General features: G+C 38.3%; 1 protein-coding gene across 8 annotated transcripts in view; it reads left to right on the top strand.

The window, feature by feature from the left end:
- Nucleotides 1–26,401, top strand: part of KAT2B (lysine acetyltransferase 2B) — an 80,948-nt gene extending 54,547 nt beyond the window's left edge. For 4 of the 8 annotated variants that reach the window (XM_073333503.2, XM_073333507.1, XM_073333500.2 and 1 more), the window contains 10 exons: nucleotides 785–921; nucleotides 3,185–3,393; nucleotides 4,465–4,591; nucleotides 8,562–8,672; nucleotides 10,371–10,514; nucleotides 15,332–15,446; nucleotides 16,166–16,202; nucleotides 16,473–16,536; nucleotides 16,634–16,718; nucleotides 24,022–26,401. In XM_073333503.2, coding sequence (XP_073189604.1) covers nucleotides 785–921; nucleotides 3,185–3,393; nucleotides 4,465–4,591; nucleotides 8,562–8,672; nucleotides 10,371–10,514; nucleotides 15,332–15,446; nucleotides 16,166–16,202; nucleotides 16,473–16,536; nucleotides 16,634–16,718; nucleotides 24,022–24,215 — 1,223 coding nt within the window. In that variant the 3' untranslated portion in view covers nucleotides 24,216–26,401. The remainder of the gene's footprint in view (nucleotides 1–784; nucleotides 922–3,184; nucleotides 3,394–4,464; nucleotides 4,592–8,561; nucleotides 8,673–10,370; nucleotides 10,515–15,331; nucleotides 15,447–16,165; nucleotides 16,203–16,472; nucleotides 16,537–16,633; nucleotides 16,719–24,021) is intronic. The other 4 variants (XM_073333504.2, XM_073333502.2, XM_073333501.2 and 1 more) reach the window with 4 other exon arrangements.
- Nucleotides 26,402–27,217: the final 816 nt, after the last annotated feature.

Raw genomic sequence — 27,217 nt, 5'->3', positions numbered from 1 at the left:
ATACAGCAGGGGACCTGAAAGCTAAGCTCTTTTCTTCCTGTTTGTTACACAACAAGTAATAGATTATGCAGCTGGAATTCAGCTGCCAGATTTGTGGATGGTACATGAGTGAGAACAGAATCCAGCTCTGTCTTAAATAGCTATATTGTCTCTTTAGTGCAGACTGGAGTGAAAATTTGTTTTGGTCAGTAAAGCCATGCAGTGAGCAGATATGTTGAGTCAGAGAAGGTGCCATTTTTAGTCACTCCTCATACCATAACTACACGTTAAATAGCAGTGGGAAGATATTTAATCATTATGGGACAGGTTTGTGGAGAGCTATTTAAGACAGAGCTGAATTCTGTTCTCACTCATGTACCATCCACAAATCTGGCAGCTAAATTCCAGCTGCCTGCATTAGTTCAGTGGTAGCTCAGTTGCAACTTAAGCATATAGTGTGGTTTCTTAGCAAGACTTGTAGTGATTTCCTAGGGCTCTGAGTAATGGATTCATGCCTAGTACAGACTTATTAATATAAAGATTGATCACGTCAGTACCGTGAATTGTAAAATTGACTTCTGGCATTGCTGAAAAAGCACCTCAAATCTTAGTTCATTTACAGAAATCAGTTGCATTAGGAAAGTGATTGACTGCCTGCTTGTGCTTGCTCAGATCCACTGCAGCATTCACTAGGCTAATTTCTTGCTGCTTTTGTCTTATAAATGGAATGAATATGTTCTGTGTCTGTGGCAACCTGTTTGGCCTTTAAATTATCCTTTCTTTTTGTTCTGATTTGGCTGTGTAGGAGAGAAGAGAAAGAACACTGAACCTTATTCTCAGGAAGATTCAAAAAGGCCCAGAGTTGTAGGAGATATTCCTATTGAATTGATCAATGAAGTGATGTCAACAATTACAGATCCAGCTGCGATGCTGGGGCCAGAGGTGAGAAATATAGACCTGGCAATATTGACGGTTCACTTTTGTAACCATTACAACACAAATGGGACAATATAAACTACTAGAATTTAAGGATCCATTATAATTATCATGCCTTGTTTCTCTTTACTTAAAATGAAGGAAAATATTTGGTCTGTTTCTCAAATGAAATGCATTGTTTGACAGAACAATAAATAGAGAGTAAAAAAAAATCTTTTGTTATATAATATGTACCATTTACAAAGACACTTTGATACCAGTGGTAGCAAAGAAATGCTTCAGCAACTCATTGCTCACAGCTTGTTTTACGAGGTACTTTTACTACAGAGCAGTTCTATAATACTTCATTGTTAATTGCAGATGTTTCATATTTTCTCTTGTTACTTTAAGACATGGGTGAAGTTGGTACAAATCTTGTAGCAGAATATTAGATTCAGATTTGAAACTTCTCCCAATCACAGCAGGGTCGATTTTTCTTTAGTGAATATGTAGATGTGCTGAGGCTCAAAAATGAAACAACTTCTTTGCTTTTTCTCCTATAGCTTTTTCCTTAACAGGGGGGCGGGGAACGGGACATGGGAGACTGAATTGCATTCTACCTATTTTCTACATTAGCATACACACCACAACATTGCACACATTTTTTGGTTTGCATTGCCAGCTCTTCCTTCTCCTCACTCTCCTCTTGATTATGTTTTGCCAGTCTTTCATATTTGCCGAGTTTCAGCCAGAGACTGCAGAAGATTTGGAGCTTTTACAAAGTTCTTTCCCAAATTTTGTAATCTGATTGATGGGTATGTTCATTGTGAATGTTGGGACAATCAGGACGCAGGGCCTGACAGTGACTGGATGCTCAGCAGCTAAACTTTGCCCTGGAAAGCAAACAGTGCATGGAAGTCTGGTCTAGTGCAAAATAAACGTTACTGTGGGCAATTACTGTGTAATTGGTGACAGTCCTATGTCTGTAGTGTGTTAGTTCCAAGGAGCACTGACTATACAAATAAGTATGTGGGTTTTCCCAGACAGCATTAGAAATATTTTAGTATCCAACAACTATCTTTAACCTTTTCAATCACATTTTAAAGGATAGGTGGTTGGGAGTACCTCAGGCTTGTTCACTGTGAGTAACTGTGATGAGCTTTCATTACCTGTTCATTTAATTCACTATGATAAAGCTAAAAATTTAAAAACAAAATATAGCCACAATTTTAATAGGGCCTACAAAAAGTATTTTTTCCAGTATTGCTAGAGTAGCAATTAAATACTATTTTCAGACTTCCGCAGTAGATGCTGATTGCAGTTGATGCTGAGGTTGAAGACTCACCAGCGTGGCGCCTCCTGCTGGTCGTCTTGGGAATTAGCTCAACTCCAGCTTTGGAACGCCCTCTGCTGGCTGGTGTCTCACCTGTCTCAGGCCCCCGTGTCCGTCCCAGACCCTGGTGCCCCTTACCCTGGGGTTCTGCCTACTGCAGTACCCCCTCCCCTAGGTCTTCCCTCCCAGGGGAACCCCCAACCCTCTACACCCACCTTGCGTCAGGGGCTACTGGCAGTTGTCAGTTAGACCCCGCTCGCTGAGGCAAACGGCAGTCTGTAAAGGCCACTCATCATCGGCAAAGGCGTTGGGCCAGCTGCCTCTGCCTAACCCCAGGCTGCACCTCTGCAACCCCAGTACCTGCTTTGGCCTTTAGTAAGGCCCGCAACTGGGAGATTTGCCAGGTTGGAGCTCCCCAGCACTCCTCTACTCCTGGTACCCTGAGCTCCCAGGCAGCCAGGTCCTTCTTTCTCCACAGCTAGAGGAGACTCTGACCCATCTCCTCCCTGAGCCCTTATAACAGGAATCAGCCTAGCTTTTTTCCACCAGAGTGGGGTAACTGTCCCGCTACACCCATGTAAAAGCAAAAATATTTCGGCATGGTAAGGTGTTATACAAGTAGAAGTTGCTAAACAAATTGGCTGTATTAGTTTCCACTCCATTCGGATATAGACACACAACTGTCAGATTTTAGAAGCAAAATTAGAAGAAAATGAAATGTTGTTTTCAAATTCTTAAAGTAATTGTGTAATTATGGAAAGTAATAAAATCAAAACTCTGTCAGGCTTATTTGGCAGAATCACTTTTTATTTAATACCCAGAGGCAGCTCTGTTTGTAAAAGGATGAATGGGAGACTTAGAACATTTCTTGATTGTCCTGTTGATAGATGTGAAATTAAGACCGTATCTCCTCAAACTCTCTCAAATGTATTTTTGTTCCCCTCTTGCACAACACAGACTAACTTTCTGTCAGCACATTCAGCCCGGGATGAAGCAGCAAGACTAGAGGAGCGCCGGGGAGTGATTGAATTTCACGTAGTTGGAAATTCCCTGAACCAGAAGCCAAACAAAAAGATTATGATGTGGCTAGTTGGCTTACAGAACGTATTCTCCCATCAGCTTCCCAGAATGCCAAAGGAGTACATTACACGCCTGGTCTTTGATCCGTTAGTATCTTCTTTCTGATGTATGAGAGTCTGTAATGTGCGGTAGATAGACAGGAAAGGATCAATTTACAGGACAAAAAAGACAGAAAGCATGTCTGTTCTATGCTTGCTTTATTATTTCAAACAGAGATTGAGCCTAGCAAATATATCAGGTTGCTACTTTCCAAATTTACTGAATGTAGATATAATCAGAAGGTGTGAGAAATCTGGAAATAATTTTCATTGTTGCTGTCATAAAAGTTAACGATTAATAGCTGGTTATTGGCTAGTGCAGAGAATGGATGCAGTGCAAATTTTCCCAGACCTTGAAGTTTGCAATAAAATTCTTGAACCTTGCCATAGACAGTTATGAAGGGTTTACCGATGGCAGTCTTGTTCTTTTAATGGTTAGCACATGGTGTAAGTGCTGCTGAAATGGATATTTCTTCTGATTTTTGCATGCTTTTGAGAATAGGTGCTTAGAAATATCTATAATAATTGACTGCCTGGTCACCTATGCTGGAAATTGATCACTTAAGCTATGTAGAATGCACACAGGGAATCAGGCATCTGGTAGTAAAGGCTGAATGTCCTGAAGCTCTGTTAATCTCTTATTTAGCCAGGGTACAGTCGTGATAAGAAATGCAACATAACTGTATAACTTATAGTGACAAAGGCAAGAAAACTCTTTATAAGGCATTTTACAGTAGATGAGGAACATGATGTTAGTTAAATCAGCAACTGTTCTATAGATACAAGCAATTGATTTAACAAATTTCAGAGTAGCAGCCATGTTAGTCTGTATTCGCAAAAAGAAAAGGAGTACTTGTGGCACCTTAGAGACTAACCAATTTATTTGAGCATAAGCTTTCATGAGCTACAGCTCACTTCATTGATCCGATGAAGTGAGCTGTAGCTCACGAAAGCTTATGCTCAAATAAATTGGTTAGTCTCTAAGATGCCACAAGTACTCCTTTGGTTTAACAAAGACATTTATAATTGCTTTTGGAAAGCAAAGAATAAATTTCTGAGGGAAAGATGGCACCTGTGCTATGGCCATGAACTAAGGCTGTCATTATTTTATGCATTCAGAAAACACAAGACCCTTGCATTAATAAAAGATGGTCGTGTGATTGGTGGTATCTGTTTCCGGATGTTCCCATCTCAAGGATTTACGGAGATTGTTTTCTGTGCTGTGACTTCTAATGAACAAGTCAAGGTAAAGACAATGTTAGAAGTGGTTGATTAAGTCTATTTGGGTTCTGCGGGGCCAGAACTCACTAATGGGTCATAGTCATAATTTTGGAATCACCGTCTTCTCGCTTCCCTTTCCTGTTCAAGAATACTTGGCAATATATTTAACACACAAAGCAATTCAACTGCCTAAAAATGTTATAGGTCTGAGGACCACCCCCTTCAGAATAATTAAAAACATCTTCCATCAACATACTAATCTGTTGGCTCCCATTATTGGGCTCTTTACTCTTCAGTCTTCACTGACTGGCCTTATATCAGCTTATCGTAACATTCGTAGTTGAACGAAAATGGGCATTCTGCTTGTGAGACAGTAATGCTACGACCACAACCTTAAGTCACTTCAGTTAACAATACAGTTTTTAAAAAGTGGGTATATTCTTGCATCTAGCATGCTGTATAATTCTACTAGTGTGTACTTGAAGGGTATTTAAATGTTAGGCCATGTCTACACTATGGGCACTATAGTGGCACAGCTAGGATGCCGTAGCTATGCTGCTGTGTCACCCATAGTGTAGATGCTCCCTAGAGCGACAGAAGGGGAGTTTCCATTGCCATAGAAACTCCACCTCCCCAAGCAACGGTAGCTAGATTGATGGAAGCATTCTTCTGTCGACCTAGCTATGTCTGTACTGGGGGTTAGGTCAGCACAGCTATGGAGCTCAGGAGTGTGGATTTTTGACGCCCCCCGAGCGCTAAAGCTATATTGACCTAAATTGCCTGAAGAATGAACCTCTCTGCTTAAAGAATGAAGAGTGTAAAAGTACAGTACCAGATTTCCTTTTAACAGAGGATTTCAGGTGAATCAAAATTATTGCTGTTTGATTTCAACCTCTTGCCTTTAGATGGTGCTGTAGCTGTATGTTCAGTCAACTGTGTTTATAGATGAGAATGAAACTAATTTGGAGTTCACATCACAGAGTTGGCAGAAGTTATGTGCTACATTCAGGCTCTTGAAAACAAAGAGCCAGGGTAGAGGAATAGCAGAGTGGGAGCTGAATGCTTTTACAGCCTTAAATGTGTTCCCTCAGTCTTGGATTCACTAAACTCCAGTTTTAGAGAGAGAGATTCACTCACTCTCTTAGCTGGCGGTCTGTCACAAGGGGATTCATCCAGCATTTCAGCCGATCTGAACAATAAAATATAACAGTCCAGACATGTATATTTGTAAGACTAAATAATTAGAAAAATGTGTGTTCACTGTGTAATGGCTTTTGCTGATTCAGTACAAAGTTGTGCTGACACACTTTGTGTAACAGTTCTGCTGGGGTAGCATTTTAAAAAACAACCAACCAAATAAAACTAACAAAGGCCAACTGTCAAAAGTAGCTGCTTAAACAATATATGCATGAGCACTTTGGTGCACAGCTATCAATTTTACACTCCTGAGTGCCTGTTAACATACATATATATTTGAGATAACTACATCTGAAAGCTGGGCTTCCTGTGTTCCTTTCTGTGGAAGGTGGCCACCACCAGTAGCTAACTAAGAAAATCTTTACAAATGGATCTTGGTCTCTTCCTGCTGAAAAGTACTTCCTATCTTTATGAACTTTCAGATAGCTGGACTAAGTAAGATGGAGGACTATTTTTTTTAAATTTGGCTTTTGAAAGTTGAAACAGTTTTGAAGTAGCTGCATGAGACTTCTATGTACAATGTGCATTCTAGCTTGTGTGTCTTAATTTCTCTGTATGAATATTCAGCTGCAGAAGTTTTTGTGAGAATGAATAAAATTTGAAGAAATAAATTTACATAAAATAAGATGGCTAAATTAAAAATCATCTCTAGGACAAAATGTTCCAGGTATATGTAATTGCCAATGTCATTCTCAGAATTACTTTAAAAAAATTCCGTAAAGCCTCAGATGTGACACTCAGGGTTAGCAGTCAGACAAAATAATTTAGAACTCTTGAAATGGGTCACTAAATTGTGACCAGAGAATGATGGGCACTGAAAATGTCATAGTGTATGTCTACGCTGCATTTAAAAACGCATGGCTGGCCCATGCCAGCTGGCTTGGGTGAAGGGGCTGTTTAATTGTGGCGTAGATGTTTGGGCTCAGGCTTCAGCCTGGGCTCTAGAATCCAGCAAGGTGGGAGGGTCCCAGAGCTCAGGCTGCAGACAGAGCCTGAATGTCTACACTGGTTAAACAACCCTTAGCCTGAGCCTTACAAGCTGGAGTCAACTGGCATGGGCCAGCTACGAGTGTCTAATTTCAGTGTAGACATACCCGTAGTCTCTAACTTACTGTTTGGATTGTTCTGCTACAGAGAAATAAGCTTGACTAGCATTCACATCTCTAGTTTTTAGGTAAAAAATGATTTTTCATTACATTTTGATCATGGTTTCGTCTATTTAAATTAAACCCTTGTGAATATAGAATTTGAACACTGAAAATCCCTTTATATCGTGTGCACTTCTGAGAATTTCTAAAGAACTTTTGGGACCCCTCAACGGTCCATGAGTTGTCAAATCACGTATTTGATACCAGTTGTACTCTTTGAAGGGCGAAACAAGTATCTTAGTAGTTTACTTAAATTTCAGAAATATGCAATTTAGTACATAATCTGGGGTTGTAATTTTAAATGTGAAGTCTGTAAAAGGGCCCCAAACTTTTAAAGGGTAGTCACTGAAAATAAGTTGGTGCAAAGGTATTATACCCCACAGTGACAGACTTTTCCAAGCATGTGTCATTATTAAGTATTCTGTATTAAATTTCCAATATTTATTTATTTATGATATAATTTTGTTGCCATTTTCCAGAGGCCATTAAAGATAGTGAATCATGAGTAATGTTGTACTTTCCATTTTGTAATTTATTGTTCTATTTCATGTCAAAGCATAAGAAGTCTCCCAATCTTCCAATGAAATAAGGAGACCCCAGATATGTTTCCCAGACATTTTTAAAAGACTCCAGTTTTTTATCCATTGTCTCAATAATTGCAGCATAAGCAGGAATGATTAATTCAGTTACATTGTGTCCAGTTAGTATAAAATACTCTGTCTCATTAGTGAAGGATTACTGGGTTTAGTCTGTATCAGTTCTTTTTCATCGCAAGAGAAAAAGAATAGGACAGTTTGGAAATATAAATAGCATATTTATTTTCCTGTAGGATTATTCACTTTTAGCTACATTATTGCATAATTCTCTTCTGTTTCTGAATGAGACTGGGAATTGTTTTATTTGGCATCAGAGGACATCTTTATTCATTATTTATTCATTTATATTGTGGTAGTGCCTAGAGACCCCAATCAGAGATCAGGTCTCCACTGGGCTAGGTGCTCTGCACATATAATAAAAAGATGGCACCTGAATAAAAAAAGCCTAAAATCTTAGCATGTGATGAAAAACAACAGGTGGGTAAAATGAACAAGCAGAGGGGTAAGAGGACAAGGTAACAATGAAACAGTCATGATTACCATAATAACCAGCATTCTTAGTACATCAGCTGCCTAGCCATTACAAAGTGTTTTGTAAGTGACATGACCAAAGTAAGTCTTAAGGAAGAATCTGTTTCTCAGATATATCATTGTAGCATCCGAACACCTTTAGCTTTGTTAGTCCCCAAGGTTGTGAATCTATATACTTGATATTTAACTTAAATACACTATATAGAGATATATTCACCTTAAATTACAACTATCTGAAAAAATAACCTCTCGATCAACACACTACTCCCCAAGGGAGTTGAGGTTGTTTCTTTTAGATCAAAAGTGAATCAATAATTAGAAGCTATGACGTTCTGTGTCGTCCATTGGGTCACATATGTGACCTTCCAAGTATTGTAAATAGTTCAGTCTTTGCTAATAACTGAGGTCCTTGAGTTCAGCTCTGGAGAAATACTCCCTTCAAAGAACAGCCATAGCTTCTAATACATGTAACACCAAAAAGGTTTTTCTCATGAGATAAATTTCCTTAACTATTTCCACATAGGGTTATGGAACTCACCTAATGAATCATCTGAAAGAGTATCACATCAAGCATAACATTCTCAACTTTCTCACGTATGCAGACGAATATGCAATTGGCTACTTCAAGAAACAAGTAAGTCAGCCTAAGAAAAGTCTTCAGCCAATGTAAGACATGGAAATGTAGAAACCCTATGGCCGGGCCAGGTCTACAGTTACAAGCTTACAGCAGCACAGCTGTAACTGGATTTGTGTAGCTGCGTTATGCTGATGGCAGAGAGCTACCCTATTGACATAATAAAACCAGCTCAACAAGTGGTGGTAGCTGTGTTGGCGGGAGAGCGTCTCCCCCCGACGTAACCGCTGTGCACATGAGCACTTATGCCAGCAAAACTTGTGGCATTCGGGCGTGGTTTTTTTGCACCCCCGAGTGACACAAAATTTGCCAACATAAGTGCTAGCATAGGCATTGCCTACGTAAAATGTATTAGCAGCTTGTGGTATCTAAGCAGCTGTGTAAAATGTGTAGTGTCTTTTTATTTTAATGTACAAAATATGTTCTGTGTTAGCCAAAGTTAAGGTACTATCTTTATAGAACAGTGTATTTTGTAGGAAAAATTTGATTGTATTTGCAGATTACATAATACTCTCAATTAAGTGTTTTTTTTAAAAAGAAGTCACAGCTGAACTTCGTTAAGATAAATTCAGACTTTCTGATTTCCTAATTGTATGTTAAAGAGCTGTTATCAGCTCCATGCACTTAATAAATCACTGTTTTTGGAAGGAGTTTGAGGTAGCACAGATGTATGTGGGAATACAGTATGCTTACCACACTGAACAGAAATAGATTTACAGCTTTATCTTGTATCTCTTTTGTGCTCACAAATTATATTGAAACCAGTGAGTTATGCCAGCAGAAAATTTTAGTCTAGTGTTTGGTGACTGAGACTGTTTTAATCTTACTTTGATCCTTCTTTAAAATAGATACTAACTAAAAAGTCAGTTCAGCACTGAAGCACCAGTCCTGTTTTGGGTCTGCTACTATGGACCCATACACAGTGCTGTTAACTTCAGTGTGAATCCATGTGAATGTAGGGGTCTGTGATGACAGACCCAAATGCAGAATTGGGGACCTATATTGGCAAATTTTAACAAAAACAAAACAAGTCAGATTCCGCTAGTCTAAGAAAATCCATAAGGAAGTGGCCAAAGGGGAGGAAAACTTCCCCGTCCTTGTTTTGTCAGGGAATTATTGGGGCGGGGCAGGGTGTTCTGTCCCCAGTACCTGCAGATTTTATGAGATCTGTATGCTCTAATCTCTGGAACTTTCTTTGGTTTTATATTTTGTTTTTTATTTTTTGCACTTGATTTTTATGGGGCGGGGGGTCGTTCTTTTGGGGCACAATGCAGCAGCCTTACTTAGGCAAAACTTTCATTGACTTCAGCAGAAGCCTTGCCTGACTAGTGACTGCAGGATTGAGACCCTTTAATGTAATGTTGAAATAGAGCTGAAAGTTGCCTTCATACTCATCTATAAACATCTTACTTTGAATAAAAACTGTGTGTCTCCCTGCTTCCATTCTCCGCCCCCCCCCACCCCCCCGAACATAACTGGTTACACTTTGGAGTTTAGTTTCTACTCCTGATATGGGCCATGAACCTGCATGTGAGTACTGACTACTTGTGTGTAAAGCTACTTATGCTCTAACTGGGGCCATGGTCTGTAGCTCTCTCTTTATATTTTTGGCATTTTGACAGTGTAATGAATCTGATTGTAATTCATAAATGTAAACAGAAAATTGTCTTGTATCAATTTGAGTTTATCATTTCTTAGGGTTTCTCCAAAGATATTAAAGTACCAAAAGCAAAATATGTTGGCTATATCAAGGATTATGAAGGAGCCACTCTAATGGGATGTGAATTAAATCCAAGGATTCCCTACACTGAATTTTCTGTCATCATTAAAAAGCAAAAAGAGGTAAATAATGAAATAAGATATTGTTTAATATTAACACTGTTTTAAAAAAATGACACATTTAAAATGGCTTATATAAATATTTCTAGCTGGCTTATATAAACATTTATTTGGTCAGCACTCAGATATCTACCTCCTTTCATGCCCGTGTCTGATATTCAAAATATCACAGAAGCATTTGTTTAATTAATTAAAACCTATATTTTAATCTGGCCTCAAAATTATCACAAATTTACCATCTCTCAAGCACAAATTCTCCTTTCCTGCAGTTAACATAATGATAACATTGAAAAAAGTATTGATATATTACTGATGTCACAAAATAAAATTACTCGTTCTGGGTGAGCAGATGTGTGAAATTTTGTGAGGTTGCTTTAATCTATTTTTCAAATGTGTTTGTTTTTTTAAGTATTTGAGTTACATAATCGTTATTGCAGCATTCATTAATGGTAATTTTGAGTGGAAAGTTCTTATTTATATCCTTTAACTAGTTCATCATTTTTTCACACAAAGATCCTGGTCCAGCAAAACATTTTGGCATTAAAGTGACCGTTAAGCACATACTTAAGTGCTTTTCTGAAATGTGGTTCAGTTGGGTAGCCGATAAAACAAAAAATGTTCACAAAAATGTTTCTTTAAAAAGCACAAGGCTACTGGGTCCTTCTGTGACAGGGTCAGATCTTGTGATTTCAGTTTTATTTTGTAAAATGGTGTCTGTGTCAAGCAGCCATTTCTTTTTAACAGGAGAACATCCTGACTGAAAAACAGCCTGCTCTGTTTGACAGAAGCTGTTTCCCATATTAGCCTTCTAAGTTCCAGTTGCTATTAATTGCATTACCTCAAAGGCAGAATTATTTTAAAAGATGAATGGAAGATGCAGTCTGTTCTTAGACAACAGAGAGTCAAAACAACTGATTCTGGTCTTAATTTTTAAAAAAATCTCTCCTGATGCCCCTGTGTGTAAATCTCACACACATTCTCTCTCACCCTTTTATTTTCTACAGTTGATGCCAAGTAAAACAACTTTTTGTAAAAAATTCAGTCTTTCTGAACACATTGGTTTCTAAATGATGTCCAGGAACCTAAAGTTGACTAAAGTTGCATGTATACTTAATAGCTAATTTGCGGATCCTTCAAGTACTAAAGCTTGTAATAGATCTATAATGTATCTATAATAGATCAAAATGAATGGAAATTTAAGATCTAAATCATGAAAACTTCATAGTTTTTTCCTTACTATTGTTTCTTCCTTTATGTATATTTAAGTATAAGGAAAGATAACGTAGATCAGGGTGGATAAAAATCAATGATTTTTAAAAAAAAATCAAAACAATCAGATTTTTTTAATTTAAATCAGATTTTTTTGATAAAATGCTTTTTGAGGAAAAAACCTATCTAAAGATAGTTTTAATTAAGATACATTATAGCTCAAGGATATCTCATCATGGAATAGGGATTATAAATTCTAATTCTATAGTATGAGACAATATATTCATGTAATGTTTAAGAAAAGTTTTGTAAATGTGTTCTAATAGTTAATGGACTAGGGACCCAATCTTATGGGGTTCCAGGGACTTCTGTATAGATTATTTAGGTTAATCTTTCTATCTACCCAGTGGGACTCCGTGCTCAGTCTAGAAGATACCATCAGAGATCCTTAGTTTTGCAGTTCTCAAACTGTGGATTTGTGTCTCCAGAGATAACATGCTTGTTCACAGCAAAAATGTTTTAAAATAAATTAATTAATTAATATATAGTGGTGAGAAATAAGACCTCAACCACTGAGTCAATCCCTTACCTCTCTCTAAAAGTGCAAAGTTTCAAAAAGTTCAATGAATAGAAGATTGTTGGAGGCGGAACAGATCTGGACAAGGAGAAGAAGTCTGGAGATAAATGTGGGAAGGGAGGGACTGGAAGTAGAAACAAAAGTGAAACTGTTTGAGCAGCATATTCTAGAAGTCTTGAGGTCTTTCTGAGTGTAGCCTTCACTGATTTGAGGTCTACCATACCATTCTCTCACCAGAAGGGAAAACCTATTGTCAAGGTTCCTCCCCCACGCTGAACTCTAGGGTACAGATGTGGGGACCTGCATGAAAAACCTCCTAAGCTTATCTTTATCAGCTTAGGTCAAAACTTCCCCAAGGTACAAAATATTCCACCCTTTGTCCTTGGATTGGCCGCTACCACCACCAAACTAATACTGGTTACTGGGGAAGAGCTGTTTGGACGCGTCTTTCCCCCCAAAATACTTCCCAAAACCTTGCACCTCACTTCTTGGACAAGGTTTGGTAAAAAGCCTCACCAATTTGCCTAGGTGACTACAGACCCAGACCCTTGGATCTTACGAACAATGAATAATCCTCCCAACACTTGCACCCCCCCTTTCCTGGGAAATGTTGGATAAAAAGCCTCACCAATTTGCATAGGTGACCACAGACTCAAACCCTTGGATCTGAGAACAATGACAAAGCATTCAGTTTTCTTACAAGAAGACTTTTAATAAAAATAGAAGTAAATAGAAATAAAGAAATCCCCCCTGTAAAATCAGGATGGTAGATACCTTACAGGATAATTAGATTCAAAAACATAGAGAACCCCTCTAGGCAAAACCTTAAGTTACAAAAAAGATACACAGACAGAAATAGTTATTCTATTCAGCACAGTTCTTTTCTCAGCCATTTAAAGAAATCACAATCTAACACGTACCTAGCTAGATTACTTACTAAAAGTTCTAAGACTCCATTCCTGGTCTATCCCCGGCAAAGACAGACTATAGACAGACACCCAGACCCTTTGTTTCTCTCCCTCCTCCCAGCTTTTGAAAGTATCTTGTCTCCTCATTGGTCATTTTGGTCAGGTGCCAGCGAGGTTACCTTTAGCTTCTTAACCCTTTACAGGTGAGAGGAGCTTTCCCCTGGCCAGGAGGGATTTCAAAGGGGTTTACCCTTCCCTTTATATTTATGACACCTATAATGGCAGCAGGCCATAAAAGAGACCCAGTTTGGGAATATTTTAATGAAGTTTCTCTACCTGTGAAGAATATGTATTAAGGCTATAACAATCAACAAGAATGCACTTTTATGTAGAAATCTATGATTAAATCAAGTCTTCCTGACTAGTGATTTAAATCAAATCCACCCTGATGTAGATAACTATAGTCATCCCATCTGATTATGGTAGTATATTTTGTGACATTGAACTACCTGTATCTATTTAGATTTTTCTCACATTTTGCCCTTTTGAGCAAAAAGTTTTTCTGCACAGTAGCTAACTTTCAGAACCTCAGGGCAGCTTGAATTTGACATATATGCTGTGTATTACAAAACATATTTTTGAGCTAATCAGGCAGCCAGATGAAATTTCAGATTTCTTCTCAATTTAGGTATCTGTAGGCTATATCCTTTTTTCCCACCTCAAAAAATTCAGCCCAAGGATAACATTTTCAAAAGCGACCTGATCTGCACACAGATTTTGTATCGATTTCTGTTAGAGATGTGATCTTTTTTCCCCCCAGAGTAGTTATGCTTGAACACCTCTGGTGTGGGTACAGTTATAATGGTATAAAGATGCCTTATGCCAGTATAGCTTATTCCCCTTCCTACACGGGAATTAAGTGTTTCGGTATAAGCACCTTCATACCGGCACAATTGCAGCCATACTACAGGAATTGTACTACTTTATCTATGCCAGTATTGTTAAAGTATACAACTTTTGTATGTACACAAGCCCTTAATCACCCTTAAGCCTATTTTCAAAGGTGACTTAAACACTTAAGTCATTTAGGTGCTTTTTAAAATTTTACAACAGGTCTGGGTGCTTAGTTATTTTATGCGGTTTTCACTACTCACCTTTGTTTAAAATGTTTCAAAGGAAGTTTGAAGTGTCTCAGTTTGAAATAGATTGAAATGCTCCATATCCAGATTTTTCTAGTTCTATCAGCTTGTACAGAATTTAAGCTTCCATTTAAAGAATTGGGTTGTACTCCTGTGGTTGCAAAGAAGAAGGTTCTGAATGTGAACCAACACACTGCTGTCTGGCATAGTTTGTAAATAAACAGAAAACAATAGTTCTGGGAGGAATGAAAAATCCCAAATCACCTTGATGACCTGTTGTCTTTGAAGTCTAATTAACATGACTTAAATGTCCAGATTAACTATTAAAGAAAACTATTGTAATTTAAAAGATATTGTGATCACTAACTAATTAAAAAGGTAAGTAAATAACCAATATTAAGTGTCTTAAATGTATAAAAGAACAATTAAACAGGAAGCAGTCATCTTGACCATGACATGTTTGAGAGAGAAAGTGTAGTTAAGCATTTTAATGTACATCAAGAGCAGAAAACCAAATTACTTAGAACTGAGATAACCAAAGGGGAAAAAATAGAATAGAATTTATCTTCCGATTGGGGCAGTCTCTTGACCTTTTTATGCATCAGATTTTGAACTGAATTTGTGTCTAGACACAATCTAGACTTCCTTGGGGGGGAAACATGAGTAAAATGGCAGCTCATTAACGTAGAAGCACCTTCCACAGTTTAAGATTTTGAAATGGAACAGGTTTTTCTAAAATCGGGAGTATAAACAGTGTTCTCATTTAGTAAAACATTTATTGACGGGGTCAATCCTGCATTCTTTGTGCACCCAAAATGCTCACTGATTTCAGTGGGACTCTGTGAGATCAGGGGCCTGTTATGTTTCTCACTGCCATGGTTTTCTTTAATGTTCTACCACTTTGCCTTTGAGCCAGTCAACTACTTTCCTTGACTTTCAAAACTAAAATTGTGTCGTCCCCCCCTTTTCTCTGCAATATTATTACAGATCATTAAAAAGCTGATTGAAAGGAAACAAGCGCAGATTCGAAAAGTCTATCCTGGCCTTTCCTGCTTCAAAGATGGAGTACGACAGATTCCTATAGAAAGCATTCCTGGAATTAGTATGTATCAACCTCCCTTTGTTAATGTGGAGCTACATCAAAACAGACAAGGCCCAAGATTAGAGAAATTTGAATTTGCCAAGTATTGTCTTTTGAACAGGATTCAATTATCCTATTAATCTGATATAAGACAGGCTGGATCTGTTTCTAGTACAATTGTTCACTTCTGGCTTAGAGACTTCCCTAAGGTATTCTAGTGTAGTGCTTCTCTACATACATTTATTTAATTCTGCCCCCTTTGTTTTGCTTCACAGTGCAATCGGCATTTTCCCTCTGAGTCCATCTTATGTCTACAATTCTAGACCACAATACAGTCCTGGGCTAAATAGATACTGATTTGAATCAGGGCACAACAAAGCTACAACCAGTTATTTTTTCAGTTGTCTGTGTAATATATTTTATGTCCATAGGAAATTATTGTGTTGAATCATTTTTACTTCTATTTTCTTTACATAGAAGAGGCTAGATGCAATGATAAAAGATGGTAAAGAATTTTTAAAAACCAGTGCATTCCTTGTAGAGCATGTTACAGTATACTTGAATGTGTGGTATGTAGGAAATTAAATGGGGTGGGAGCTAGAGTGCTGTAGTTTTATTAGGATTAGTCTTTAGAAAGCGTTTTATTGAGGGAGTACTGTAATTTTATTAACTTTTTAGATTCATATTAACTTTCAACCTGAAGTAGTTCTCATGTAATGTTTAATTTTGTTGGTGTGCAGGAGAGACTGGCTGGAAACCAAGTGGAAAAGACAGAGGGTAAGTACTACTTGGACTAAGGATAATGATGAAGCAGTTTGGGAATCCTTTGAGAACAAACGTCTCTAAACTGAGTAACTTTGAAATATTTCTTTCCATCTATCACAAAACGGAGATAAGGAAGCTGCTGTAGAATAGCTCTTGGGTCTTATTTTTCCATTAGTGATAAAATGTTGTAAATTTGTGAGTTGCTCTTATGAAATGTATAGCATTGTAGAAAATGAACATAAGAGATAAAGCTTATCTTCTTTGTTAATATTTTCTTTCAAGTAAAGAACCCAAAGATCCAGATCAGCTTTACAGCACATTAAAAACCATCCTGCAGCAGGTGAAGGTGGGTATTAGTTTTAGTTTACCTACTTTAAAGATTTTGAAATGATTTCCAATATGGAGTTTCCATATTAGATACCTTACTTTTTTCTTTACCAAAGAGCCATCAAAGCGCTTGGCCCTTCATGGAACCTGTGAAGAGAACAGAAGCTCCTGGATATTATGAAGTTATAAGGTTTCCCATGGGTAATGCCATTAACATTTTTAAAGTATAAACTTACAGATCTCTCTAGCTGGAGACATGTGAGACAAGTATAGTCATCAAGATTTATTACAAACGTTTTCTAATGTATTGCTTGCAGTGCGATAGTTTGCAACTCAGCAGTTGCAAAAATATATTGCTATCAGTTGAAATGTATGAATAGTTCGTAACCTCAGTGAAGCATCTATATTATGTACTCCTGTAAGAAAGCACAAAATATTACAGTACCTGAGAGGCTCCCAGCAACCTCTTAAACTGGGTCTGTTCCAGCACCTTTTAACTGACTGTATGGGTTAAGAAACCTTTGGAGGTATGATCTTACACGAAGGGTAATTTGTCATTGCATATTTTGTTGTGTATTTTTATCTAACTTTTTAAAAAACCCAGAGACAACATTTCCAGACTCACGTAAGTGACTTAGAAGCCTAGGTCCAATTGTCCAGTTGTGCTGGAAGAAAGACAGGAGGCAATGGGTGTGGTTCCATTAGGCCAAAACTTTGTTCATTTGAAATATCTGGGAGTAGCTGGCAGTAAATTCTACAGCGCAAGTCCTCATTCTTTCCTTAATCATTTCTACATAACACCCAATCTGGTCCCAGCCATCATGCTGCTGGGACCTCTCCCCTCGCCTGAGGTGAAAGGGAGTTATGAAAGGAAGGAGGTCAACTCCCTACTATGCAAGATGAAGGAGCCTCAAACCCCCTTCCTCAGCTCCTTTAAGGGATGCTTTCCTTCAAATCCTTTTCCAGTCCATTTTATCCAGTAACCATGTCCCTTCCATAGTGATTACCTGCACTGGACATCTGCTGCAAGTTTTGTGTACCAAGTTGCAACATTATAACCTATCCCCTCTGCCCCACTGTGTCCCAGACCTGCTGTGGGGAAGGCAAAAAACCGCAAACAGCATAAAAAAGGGCCTCTCTGTGACTGGCTGAGTATAAATATCCCCCCACACACACAGACACCTCCTCCCCCACTCTGGTCAGCAGGAGGGGCAACAGAGTGATGGTCTCTTGACTTGGCCCCAATTATGTCCTGCCCTCCTGTCCGTCCCTCCTCCTCACTCATTTAACTTGTAATTTAAATTTAAATCAAGTGCTTGTTTCAGTTTAAGCTCAGCAGACGTGCTAATTATCATAACCAGTCTTACAACATTTTTATTTTGAGAACTTGAAAATCAGGGTGTGTGTTTTTTATGGCCCTTCTATTGCAACACAAGTGCTAATGAGAAAAAAATTGAATGTTTACATTGCCTTTGGCTGCTATGCTTTACAGTCCTAGATAGTGATTCCATCCTGTTCTAAACTAATGCTTATTTGCTTTGTGGCACTACAGAACTAAAACTGAATCAAACTATGCATTCATTGCCTTACAATATCATTCCTCCCTCTCTTACTGCTTCAAGTCACAGCATTTTCTCTTGTGATCAGAGAACAGAACACAGCTTCATTGAGACCACTGTTAGTATCTGTGTGAATCAGTCTGTAGGGCAAAGAAAGCCCTCTGTTTGGCTATACCGAAAGGACAGGAGACACTGGATGTGGTTTCATTTAGGCCGCAACTTTATTAACAACTGGCTGGGTGCACCCGGCAGATAAAAGTGTACAGTGCAGGTAACTCTATGACCATTTCAGTGTCTGCATAGGGTCGGGGGAGGGCTTCCATCAGCCTCGCCACTTTTCATCCTGGTCCCCAGCCAACTGGCTGCTGGGTCCTTAAGATCCTCCCACCTCGAATGAGGGTTAAAGTGGGCTATATAAGGGGTGGGAGTGTTTGCTCCCTGCTGGGCCAGACAGAGGGTAAAAGTGGGCTATCAAGGGGGGGACTGGTTGGCTCCCTGTCGTGCCAATCATAGGCGCCTCCCCTTCTGCCCCACTCCTGTTTCTGCTCTTTTAACAAACACCTCCTTCAAATCCTTTACCAAACCATTTATCTGATCACTGTGTTCTCTCCCTGCAGAGTACATGCACTGGGCATTCGTCCCAGGCTTACAGAATGAGTTGCGACATCACAACCAAACTCCTGTTCTATGCTCACTTCAACTAAGCACCCACCCCCACCCCCCAAATGTGCTGTGGGGAAGGTGACCCCCCTCCCCCCACACACACTCTGTCTTGGCCAATCTGGTGGTGAGGAAAAATTGCTTTTCCAATCTCCCCCACCCACACCCCCACCCCAAGAAAGGAGCCTTTAGTGCAGTGCCCACAATAGATCCTGACCAAACTTGGTCTTTCACCACTTTTATGGCTGGGAGGGTGGGTGCTGCTCTGCCTGGTCCGGATAAAAGAGAGCTTTTCCTGCTTGTCTTACATCTATGTACGCCCCACTCTTCTGGTCACCTGCGGGGGATGAGTCCGCGTGCCCAGGCTAACCTGCTCTGAATCTGCAGCAACGTCCATGCCTCTGCCCTTAAAGAGGTTAGTGCTTCCCCCAGCAAGCCAGACAACGCCCCTGCCACCACAGGCTTAAGGTGTGGTGTGGTCATTCTAAAGAGTAGAGATGGCAATACCTAGCTTTTCTGTGGTGTCCTCGATTAGTTACTAGGAACATACCCACCAATCTGGCTTAATGATTATTGTACTGAACTAATCCTTTCCATATAGGAAATATATGTGTTTGTATAAAATAATAATCACCTTCCAGTATCCTCTTAAAGCAAAGGTATTTCATTTTCTCTTCTCTACCAGTGACGAAAATGAATGCCATATTGCTAAATATTATGAACCAGCTTTGTGCACAGAGTTTAGGCCACCATTTACTCGGAACAGTTTTATGATGGTAAAGCACACTTACTGCCTGGATTGGCAAGCCCAAAATCTAAATATTAGCCTTCATTTTTTAAAATGTCCCGTGCTGTGGATAAAATAAACAAACTCTGTCAGCCTTCATTTTAAGGCGAAGATAAGTTTAGCTTCCCAACACCAAACAACTGAAAGCTCAGAGTTTTTGATTTGTGAGCCTGCACATTGTACTGTCCTCCTTCTGACTGCCAATATACTGACACTTTAAAAAAATCATCATGTGATTGAACATATCAACAATGATAAAAGATAAACAGCCCTCAGCTTTGTGTTTTTCTTGTGTGGGATGAATGTGTTTTGCCAGATTTCTACATCCTTGCGTTATCAAACGTAAAACACTCACAATAATGTTCTCTTTTTTAAAAGTTCCTGTGACGGCTAAATTGCAACACATTCTATGGGTTGGTTTTCTGGTGTGGGCGTAGGTTTTCTGACTACGTCCAAAGGCAGATCTTTCTCTGAACGTAGTCCCAAAGATAGATAACTAGCCTGGGTTTATCTGGTTTCCACTGTTATTCCGAGTGCTTTTGCAGATACTTATTTTTCTAAACTTCATCATTTCTAAATGGTGCTGCCTTATTTCATGTGATTTTTCCTGTTCACCTGTGGTAGTTCAGGGTGCATGACTAAATGGAAGACACTTCTAGTTTTGCTGGTCATAGCTAAGTTTGATGATAACGTCCCTGTCAGATGAATGGGAAGACTCTACACCAATGTTGGAGCTAGATTATACTGTTTGATTTCATGACAAAAGAGTGTTCTGGTTAAACTAGTACAACCTGTTAATCTTTTTCTATGTGCATCCTTTGTAGAATTAATACCATTTATGTTTTTCCCCAAATCAGTCTGAATCCTAAAGGTACCAATCATCCCCACATGAGCTGAACATGATATTAGCTTGAGGACTACGTTTCACAGTGCTGTGGCCAGGCCTGCACACACAAGTTGTGCTGATTTAACGAAATAAGTTTAAGCAGATTTAGCTACATCAGTGCAAGGCCGTGTGTTAGACCCTCTTAAATTGGCTTAAATTGGTCAGATGTTGTCTTAGGCCAGGTCCACACTAAAAAGTTAAGTCGACCCAACTACTTCACTCAGGTGTGAAAAACCCACACCCCTGAGCAATGTAGTTAAGCCTACCTAACTCCCAATATAGACAGCGCTAGGTCAACTGAAGAATTCTTTCCTTCACCCAGCTGCCGCCTCTTGGGGAAGTGGATTAACAAGAGTGATAGGAGAACCCCACCATTTGCTGTAGTGAGTGGCTACACAGCAGTGCTGCAGGTGTTGCTGTAATGGTTTAAACGTAGACATAACCTAAGCTAATGTCAGCAAGCAATCAACTTTAGCTAAATCGATACAAGGTACTCTTAATCTGATTTAAGAATGCCCTCAGAAGGTGGATTGCACTAATCTGACTAAATCTGTTTCTAAACACATTTACCGAAAAATCTGTTCAACTTTTGTCTGACAAGGTCTGAGTGTCCAGGGTGGGAAGGGCTTGACTTGTATACAGCTGGCATATACTACACAATTCCTAGTTTTTGTGAACTCAAGGTTCAGTGCTGCCAATATTCCATATAAGAAACATGGTGTTCCCTTCATTTCTCCAAAGATGTGTACCTCATTCAAGGCCCAGAAAGGAGCCCTAACACTGCTCCAAACCCTCGTAGTGGTAACACACTGCCTTCACGCTTCAGTTCTCTTCCCACCGTCACTTACCTGTTTACATGCTGAAATGTCCTCAATTTGGTGTAACGAACATATTGGCATACTTTCGTGTTACATTTTTGCATATTCCTACTTATTGTGCGCTGTATTTGCTTGTAAATTTGGGGTCACTGGTAGAATTGATTTACATAAAATGTTTTATTACTTTTGGCAGTGGCTTTGGCTTGTAGAATCAGTGACTTACACATTCTAGTGGCTGTTTTTCTCTTTTTCCCTACACTACATTTGCCACTAAGAAAGTGATTCCAGTAGCAGAAAGCTGAGGTCTGACATCATCCTACTGGAATTTTCCCCACTGCCAATAACATTCATAGTCTTCCTTCACAAACTAGATTTAAGGGACTTTGGGGATCTAGCTGGCACTTAAAAATGCTATGCAGCTCTGTTTTGACATAGGCAGAACTGTGGCCCAAATAGCAATTTGACCGAAATCTGAAAGATACACCTAATTTGTGTAGGTGTGTGTGTATTGTTCACATATGTCTGCATTAATTTTTTTCTACAATCTAAAGACGTTTATGCCATTGATTTAATAATGCGTTTCATAAAAATTAAAACAGAGATTCAGCGGAGATTCTTTCACAGCCAGGCAGTCTGTGTCAGCAATTTTTATTCCTCTCTCTCTCTCTCATTGATTTGTATGTTTTATTTGGGTGAATATTTCATTATGTTCAACTAAATAAAACATACAAATCAAGGAGTTTACAAATCAAGTTTAGCAACATTTGAAATGTCTCCCTAAACTGATGTGTGCTTTAGTTATTTGTGGATTGCTCCAGAAAGAGAGACATGAAATCATAGCTCAGTGGTTGCTTTGTGTGTGTTATATGCAGACTGTACAAATATTGTTATATCTAATTGGGAGGAAAAAAACCTCTGAGGAATTGGGATGAAAATTTTGACTGTATACTCAGATAAAGAACCAGTGTTTTAATGACTTTACCCATTTTTAATATATGGAAGATGTCCATTAATTAATAATTTTTGATCACATTTACTCATTTAATGAAAAAAACTGGTAAAAATGGAGACTAAAGTGTCGCTGGATTACTGTCAGAGAGACAATAAAATAGTTTACTTACATGTATGGTTGAGTTACATTCTGCTAAAGACAGTAGGAGCTTGCCTTTGTGAAAACTTTGTCAGGATCTCAAGCCCTGGCCCCAAAAAAGAGCACAGGTGTAAGTAGGACAGAAAGCTCACAGTTGTTAGATGTTAGATAAATGCAGTGTTCCAGGTTGTTGGAGGTACAAAATGACAGGAAGTGGATAAGCCTTTGCCTTTATAGTAGTTGTTACTGAGGTTTTTTTGCTTCATTGCTATTCATAGGTGGAAGCATGAGTGTCTGTTAGCTGTTGCTTTTGTAGAATGCTGTGCAACAAGACTAGCAAATGGCAGAATTATGCAGCTAAGATTTCCAGGCTATTTGTGGGTACTCAGCATACCCGTTCTTCTTTTCTGAAAGAATTTCACATTAGTCATAATTCACGTAGGGCGTGTCTCTTGACTGGAGTGTCCTCTTTTTTGCAGATCAAAGGCAGAAGGACCAGTGAAAAAAGCTCGTAGTATCTTTATTTCTGCAGGGTCTGATACTATCACTCCACTGTAACTGAGACATGAATGTCATTTTTGAGGCTGTGCATTCTTCTTTAGGGATCTCATGGCTTTACAGGGAATGTGCCAGCATCTCCACTGCGAGCAGTGGATTATGCATGGTCCTTGGCAATGAGTAAGATTTTTCTGGTGCACTGATTAGATATTTTATTAAAATATTAATTTTTTTTCTTTCATGTTTCTAGAGCCTGCACTCCAGCACTGCTATGATATAGCTGTGAACTGGAAAAGCATTCTGGCTATATGGTTAGACCAATGCACACAGCAAGCACGTCACTACCTCCGAATTTTTATATCCAGTACTAGCACCTCTAAAATAGAAACGAGGTTTTAACAAGACCTTAGTGTTGAACTGTGGATTGTAAGGTCTAGATGTGTGTTGAGTTCATTGACGTTTTGTGAGCAAAAATAGTGGAGGACTTTCATCACTTTGTTTCAAAGCTGCTGAACAGTAGACAGTAAAATGCACTTGCTTAGATTGCTGAAAAACAGAAATCTTGTTTCATAAAAACGCTGTATATTTTACTTGATTTTCCTCTTCACTAAAATATAAAATAGCATTAGTGATTAGCTCTGGGCACAGTATATTACTTCTATGCACTTTTACTTACCATATGTAATAGAGAGAGGTGCATTCTTTGCTGTATTCAAACTGAATGGCTTATGTTGATTAACCTGATGCTGGTTTTGTTAATGCAGATACCTAGAAATTACATGACAGTTTGAACTTTTTATTCACATACTGTAGGGCCTCATCCTTCAAGGTGGTGAGCTCAACTTCTGAGGTTGAGGAGACTCAACGCCTTATAGGATCAGGGCCTTACAGAGACAAAGAAGAGTATCAGGAGAACAGCAAGTATGCCTTAACCTATACATTGAGACATTTTAGGCACTGCAGAATTGCATTCATTGTTAGTGGAAAAGATGCTTATGTGACGCAGGGCTTGATCCTGCACTCCTGTTAAGTTTTGCTATTGACTTCAATGAGAGCAGGATCAGGCCCTAAGGGAATAAAAGTAATTAAGAATTAGTAATTTTCCATTGAAGAAATGAGCTGATGGCAAAGATTGCGTATTCCAAGCACTGTATGTGTCTTTAGTATTATAGGAATCAGATTGCTAATGTTTTTTTTCCTGTACAGATCTGAAAACCATGAGTGAACGACTCAAGAATAGGTACTACGTGTCTAAGAAATTATTCATGGCAGACTTGCAACGGGTCTTTACAAATTGCAGAGAGTACAACCCCCCTGAGAGTGAATACTACAAATGTGCCAATATATTGGAGAAATTCTTCTACACGAAAATTAAAGAAGCTGGATTAATTGACAAGTGACAGTTGTTTCTTTCAACCAATCAGTGTGCCTAACTTATAGGCACAGTATGCTATTCACCTTCATGTAGATTTGGGACTTAACACATGTATGTTCAAAAAACCTCTGTGTATTTTAACTAGCACTTTTAAAAGCCCTTTTAGTTTTGCAAACATGTATTATACTGAAGTTACAGAAAATGTTTATTTTATTAAAATGAAGCTTTATAATGTATTTAACATTACTTTAAAATTTCTTTTGCATACATATTTGCAGTATGATCAAGAATAGGCTTTTTATTGGATATCCCCAAAACTTTCATATGGGAATTTGCACATGTTTGGGGATTTGGAATCAGAAATTCCCATGCAATGAATGTTTTAGCTTATCTAATGCAGTATATATTTGAAGAAGTTTTATTTTTTTCCAGTAAAAACAAAACATTAAGGGAAAATTACAATTTAAGAGGCACTGAAATATGTTTTGTCTCTACGTTTCATTGTAGAGTCCTTTATATTATTTTTTAAAAGAAGCAGTCAGCTAGTTGAGACGCTATGAGAGAGAAAAGCAACTTATTCTGGAAAGGAATTGCTTTGAATCTTTAGGAAAAAATCCTATATAGATGCAAACTTTTCTATGGATTTTGTTTTTGATAAATATCTACCTGCAAATAACTTGTGATTTCATAACCACTATTTAAACAAAAAAATCATATTGACTTTGCTTATGCAGGACATAAGTTCCCCAAATAACTCAAAAACTGTGGTAGGCATATACTATAGTCACATACTTTACTTTAGTAGGGATATGTTTTGGATGTACTTCAGTGAACTATCCCATTTCCTGGTCTTTTAACTGATACATTCTTTAGAGTTCCCAACACAGATCATGAAGACTGTTGCTTAAGTACATACCAAAATGTTACCATATCACAGCCTCTAGTTTATGTATTTGCCTAAACTGGATTTTCTACTAAGTTCCGCTGTAAACATTTTATTAATTAAAATGATATTTAGAATATTTAGACCCAGGAGTATATTTAAAAAGTTACACAGATCATGTTAATACATCATAAGTATCAAATCAAGCACTTCTGTGTACTACTGCTTACACTACATATAGGAGGTACTCTTACCTTTCTAATAGAGACAGAAATTAATACAGTCCAAAAAAGAAATTGTCACTTGACATTAATTTTATAATTGAAATTTATAAACTGGTTTTATGAAGGCTCAACTTTAACTTGGTGTTTTTATATGTACAGATGTTACATGGCAAAGTGCAGTAGTTATCAAGTTGAAAATAACTGAGTTGTGACAAACATATTCTTGCAAAATACCTGTGCAGTGTTAAATCACAATTCTATTCAACAAGTAGATGCCAGAAATTAGTTGGAAGTAGTTATTGTGGTACTAAAGGTATTCAAAATGTTAACATTAGAATTGCCTCAATGCTTAATATCTGAAACCAGTCTGAATTACATTTAGATTTATAACTATAAAGGTACAATACAAGAATTGTATTAAAGCATCCAGTACTGACTATAAACTGTATTGTAAACTGGGCCTACAGATGCACCTGTTGAGCTTGGTATCCTGTGAAAGTTTGTTATTTTCTTAGTAGATTTTCTTACTGTCTTTAAATCAGATTGTCTCTTCTATATTGAAAGCATTTGTTTTCTAATTTAAAAATTAATATTTTCATAGATATTGTGCAATAAAGCTACAGTAGGATGTGTGGTTTTGCAAATGCTTTAACAGTTGATAAATTTTACATTTGTAAAATTAATATATTGTACTGGTACAGAATAGTTTTAAATTATATATATATATATATACATATATATATAAAAATCTAATTATTTTGGTCTCTTATTTCAATAGATGACTGCTCTGAAGACATTTTATTAGTTCTCACATTTAAAAAAACACACTGAAGCAATTTATATTTTCTTGTATTGAACAGAGATTTGCAAGGCCCAGCTATGCAATTCATTTATCTGCCAGTTGCACTGTGGGTAGCTGCTCTAAAGTTAACACTGCAGGCCAATGAATTCATTTGAAGTGTAAAGTCTGCAGAATTGGGCCCTTCTTCACGAAGAGCAATGAAAATTCCAATAAGTCTGCAAATACAGTATATGCACTATTCGAGCTGAAACATTCATGTTACAAGTGCCTGTAATGGTTTGAATAAATCTTTATTGGCTTTAGCTGTTTAGTAAAGTTGACAGTCTTTATTATTTTTATTTGGGTATCTGCTCTTGTGTGGTTCATGATAGCAAATGGCTCTTTTGAGGGCAAAAACTATCTTCATTAGCTCCTGGCTTTTGATGTGTGTGCCATGAATTCCCTTGTCTAGATACTAGAGTACCTAATTTTTGGATTTTAATTCTCTTCCACTTGGACGCCACCTGTGAAGAAGCAGATGGTGGTAGGTACAATCCTTCTGCTGGGCTCTGTGCAAGCTGCAGATTATGGCTGACTTTCTTAGGCAGTCCTAGATAAAGTGCAGCACTGCACTAGTCCAAGCTCAAACACAGACGTAACTTCCAAAAGAGTGTAAAAGCGAAACCATCACACTGTTGGGAGTTGGAACTAATTAGCCTTGTCCCTATGTGACACGTGGTCTGCCACTGTGTGCAAGTTGTAGCTCTGTCAGCACTTTGGGTTATGTCTATACTGCTATTAAAAACCCACAGTTGGCCCATGCCAGGTGACTCAGGCTCAGGGAGCTCGGGTTAAGGACTGTTTAGTGGTGGTGTAGGCTCCAGCCCAAACCCAAACATCTACACTGCACTTAACTTAGTAGATAAGCCAGTGAGCAAGCAGGTGCCTTTCAGGACCAGCCTAGCGAATCGTCTGGGTAATTTTGGAAATGATGCAACAGAGCAGAGGGTAGGGCCAGGTTCAGACTCTTGCCTGCAGTGAATCCTACCTGCTTCATGCATAGGAATGGAAAACGTATACATAATTTCCTTTCTGCTAGCAGCATAGCCCTCAATTCTGGACATCTGGGTTGCTTTCCC

The sequence above is a fragment of the Lepidochelys kempii genome, chromosome 2, assembly GCF_965140285.1.
Source record: "Lepidochelys kempii isolate rLepKem1 chromosome 2, rLepKem1.hap1, whole genome shotgun sequence".
NCBI classification, from domain to species: domain Eukaryota; kingdom Metazoa; phylum Chordata; order Testudines; family Cheloniidae; genus Lepidochelys; species Lepidochelys kempii.
The sequence above is the reverse complement of the archived record's forward strand: the minus strand, read 5'-3'. Positions and strand labels throughout refer to the sequence as shown.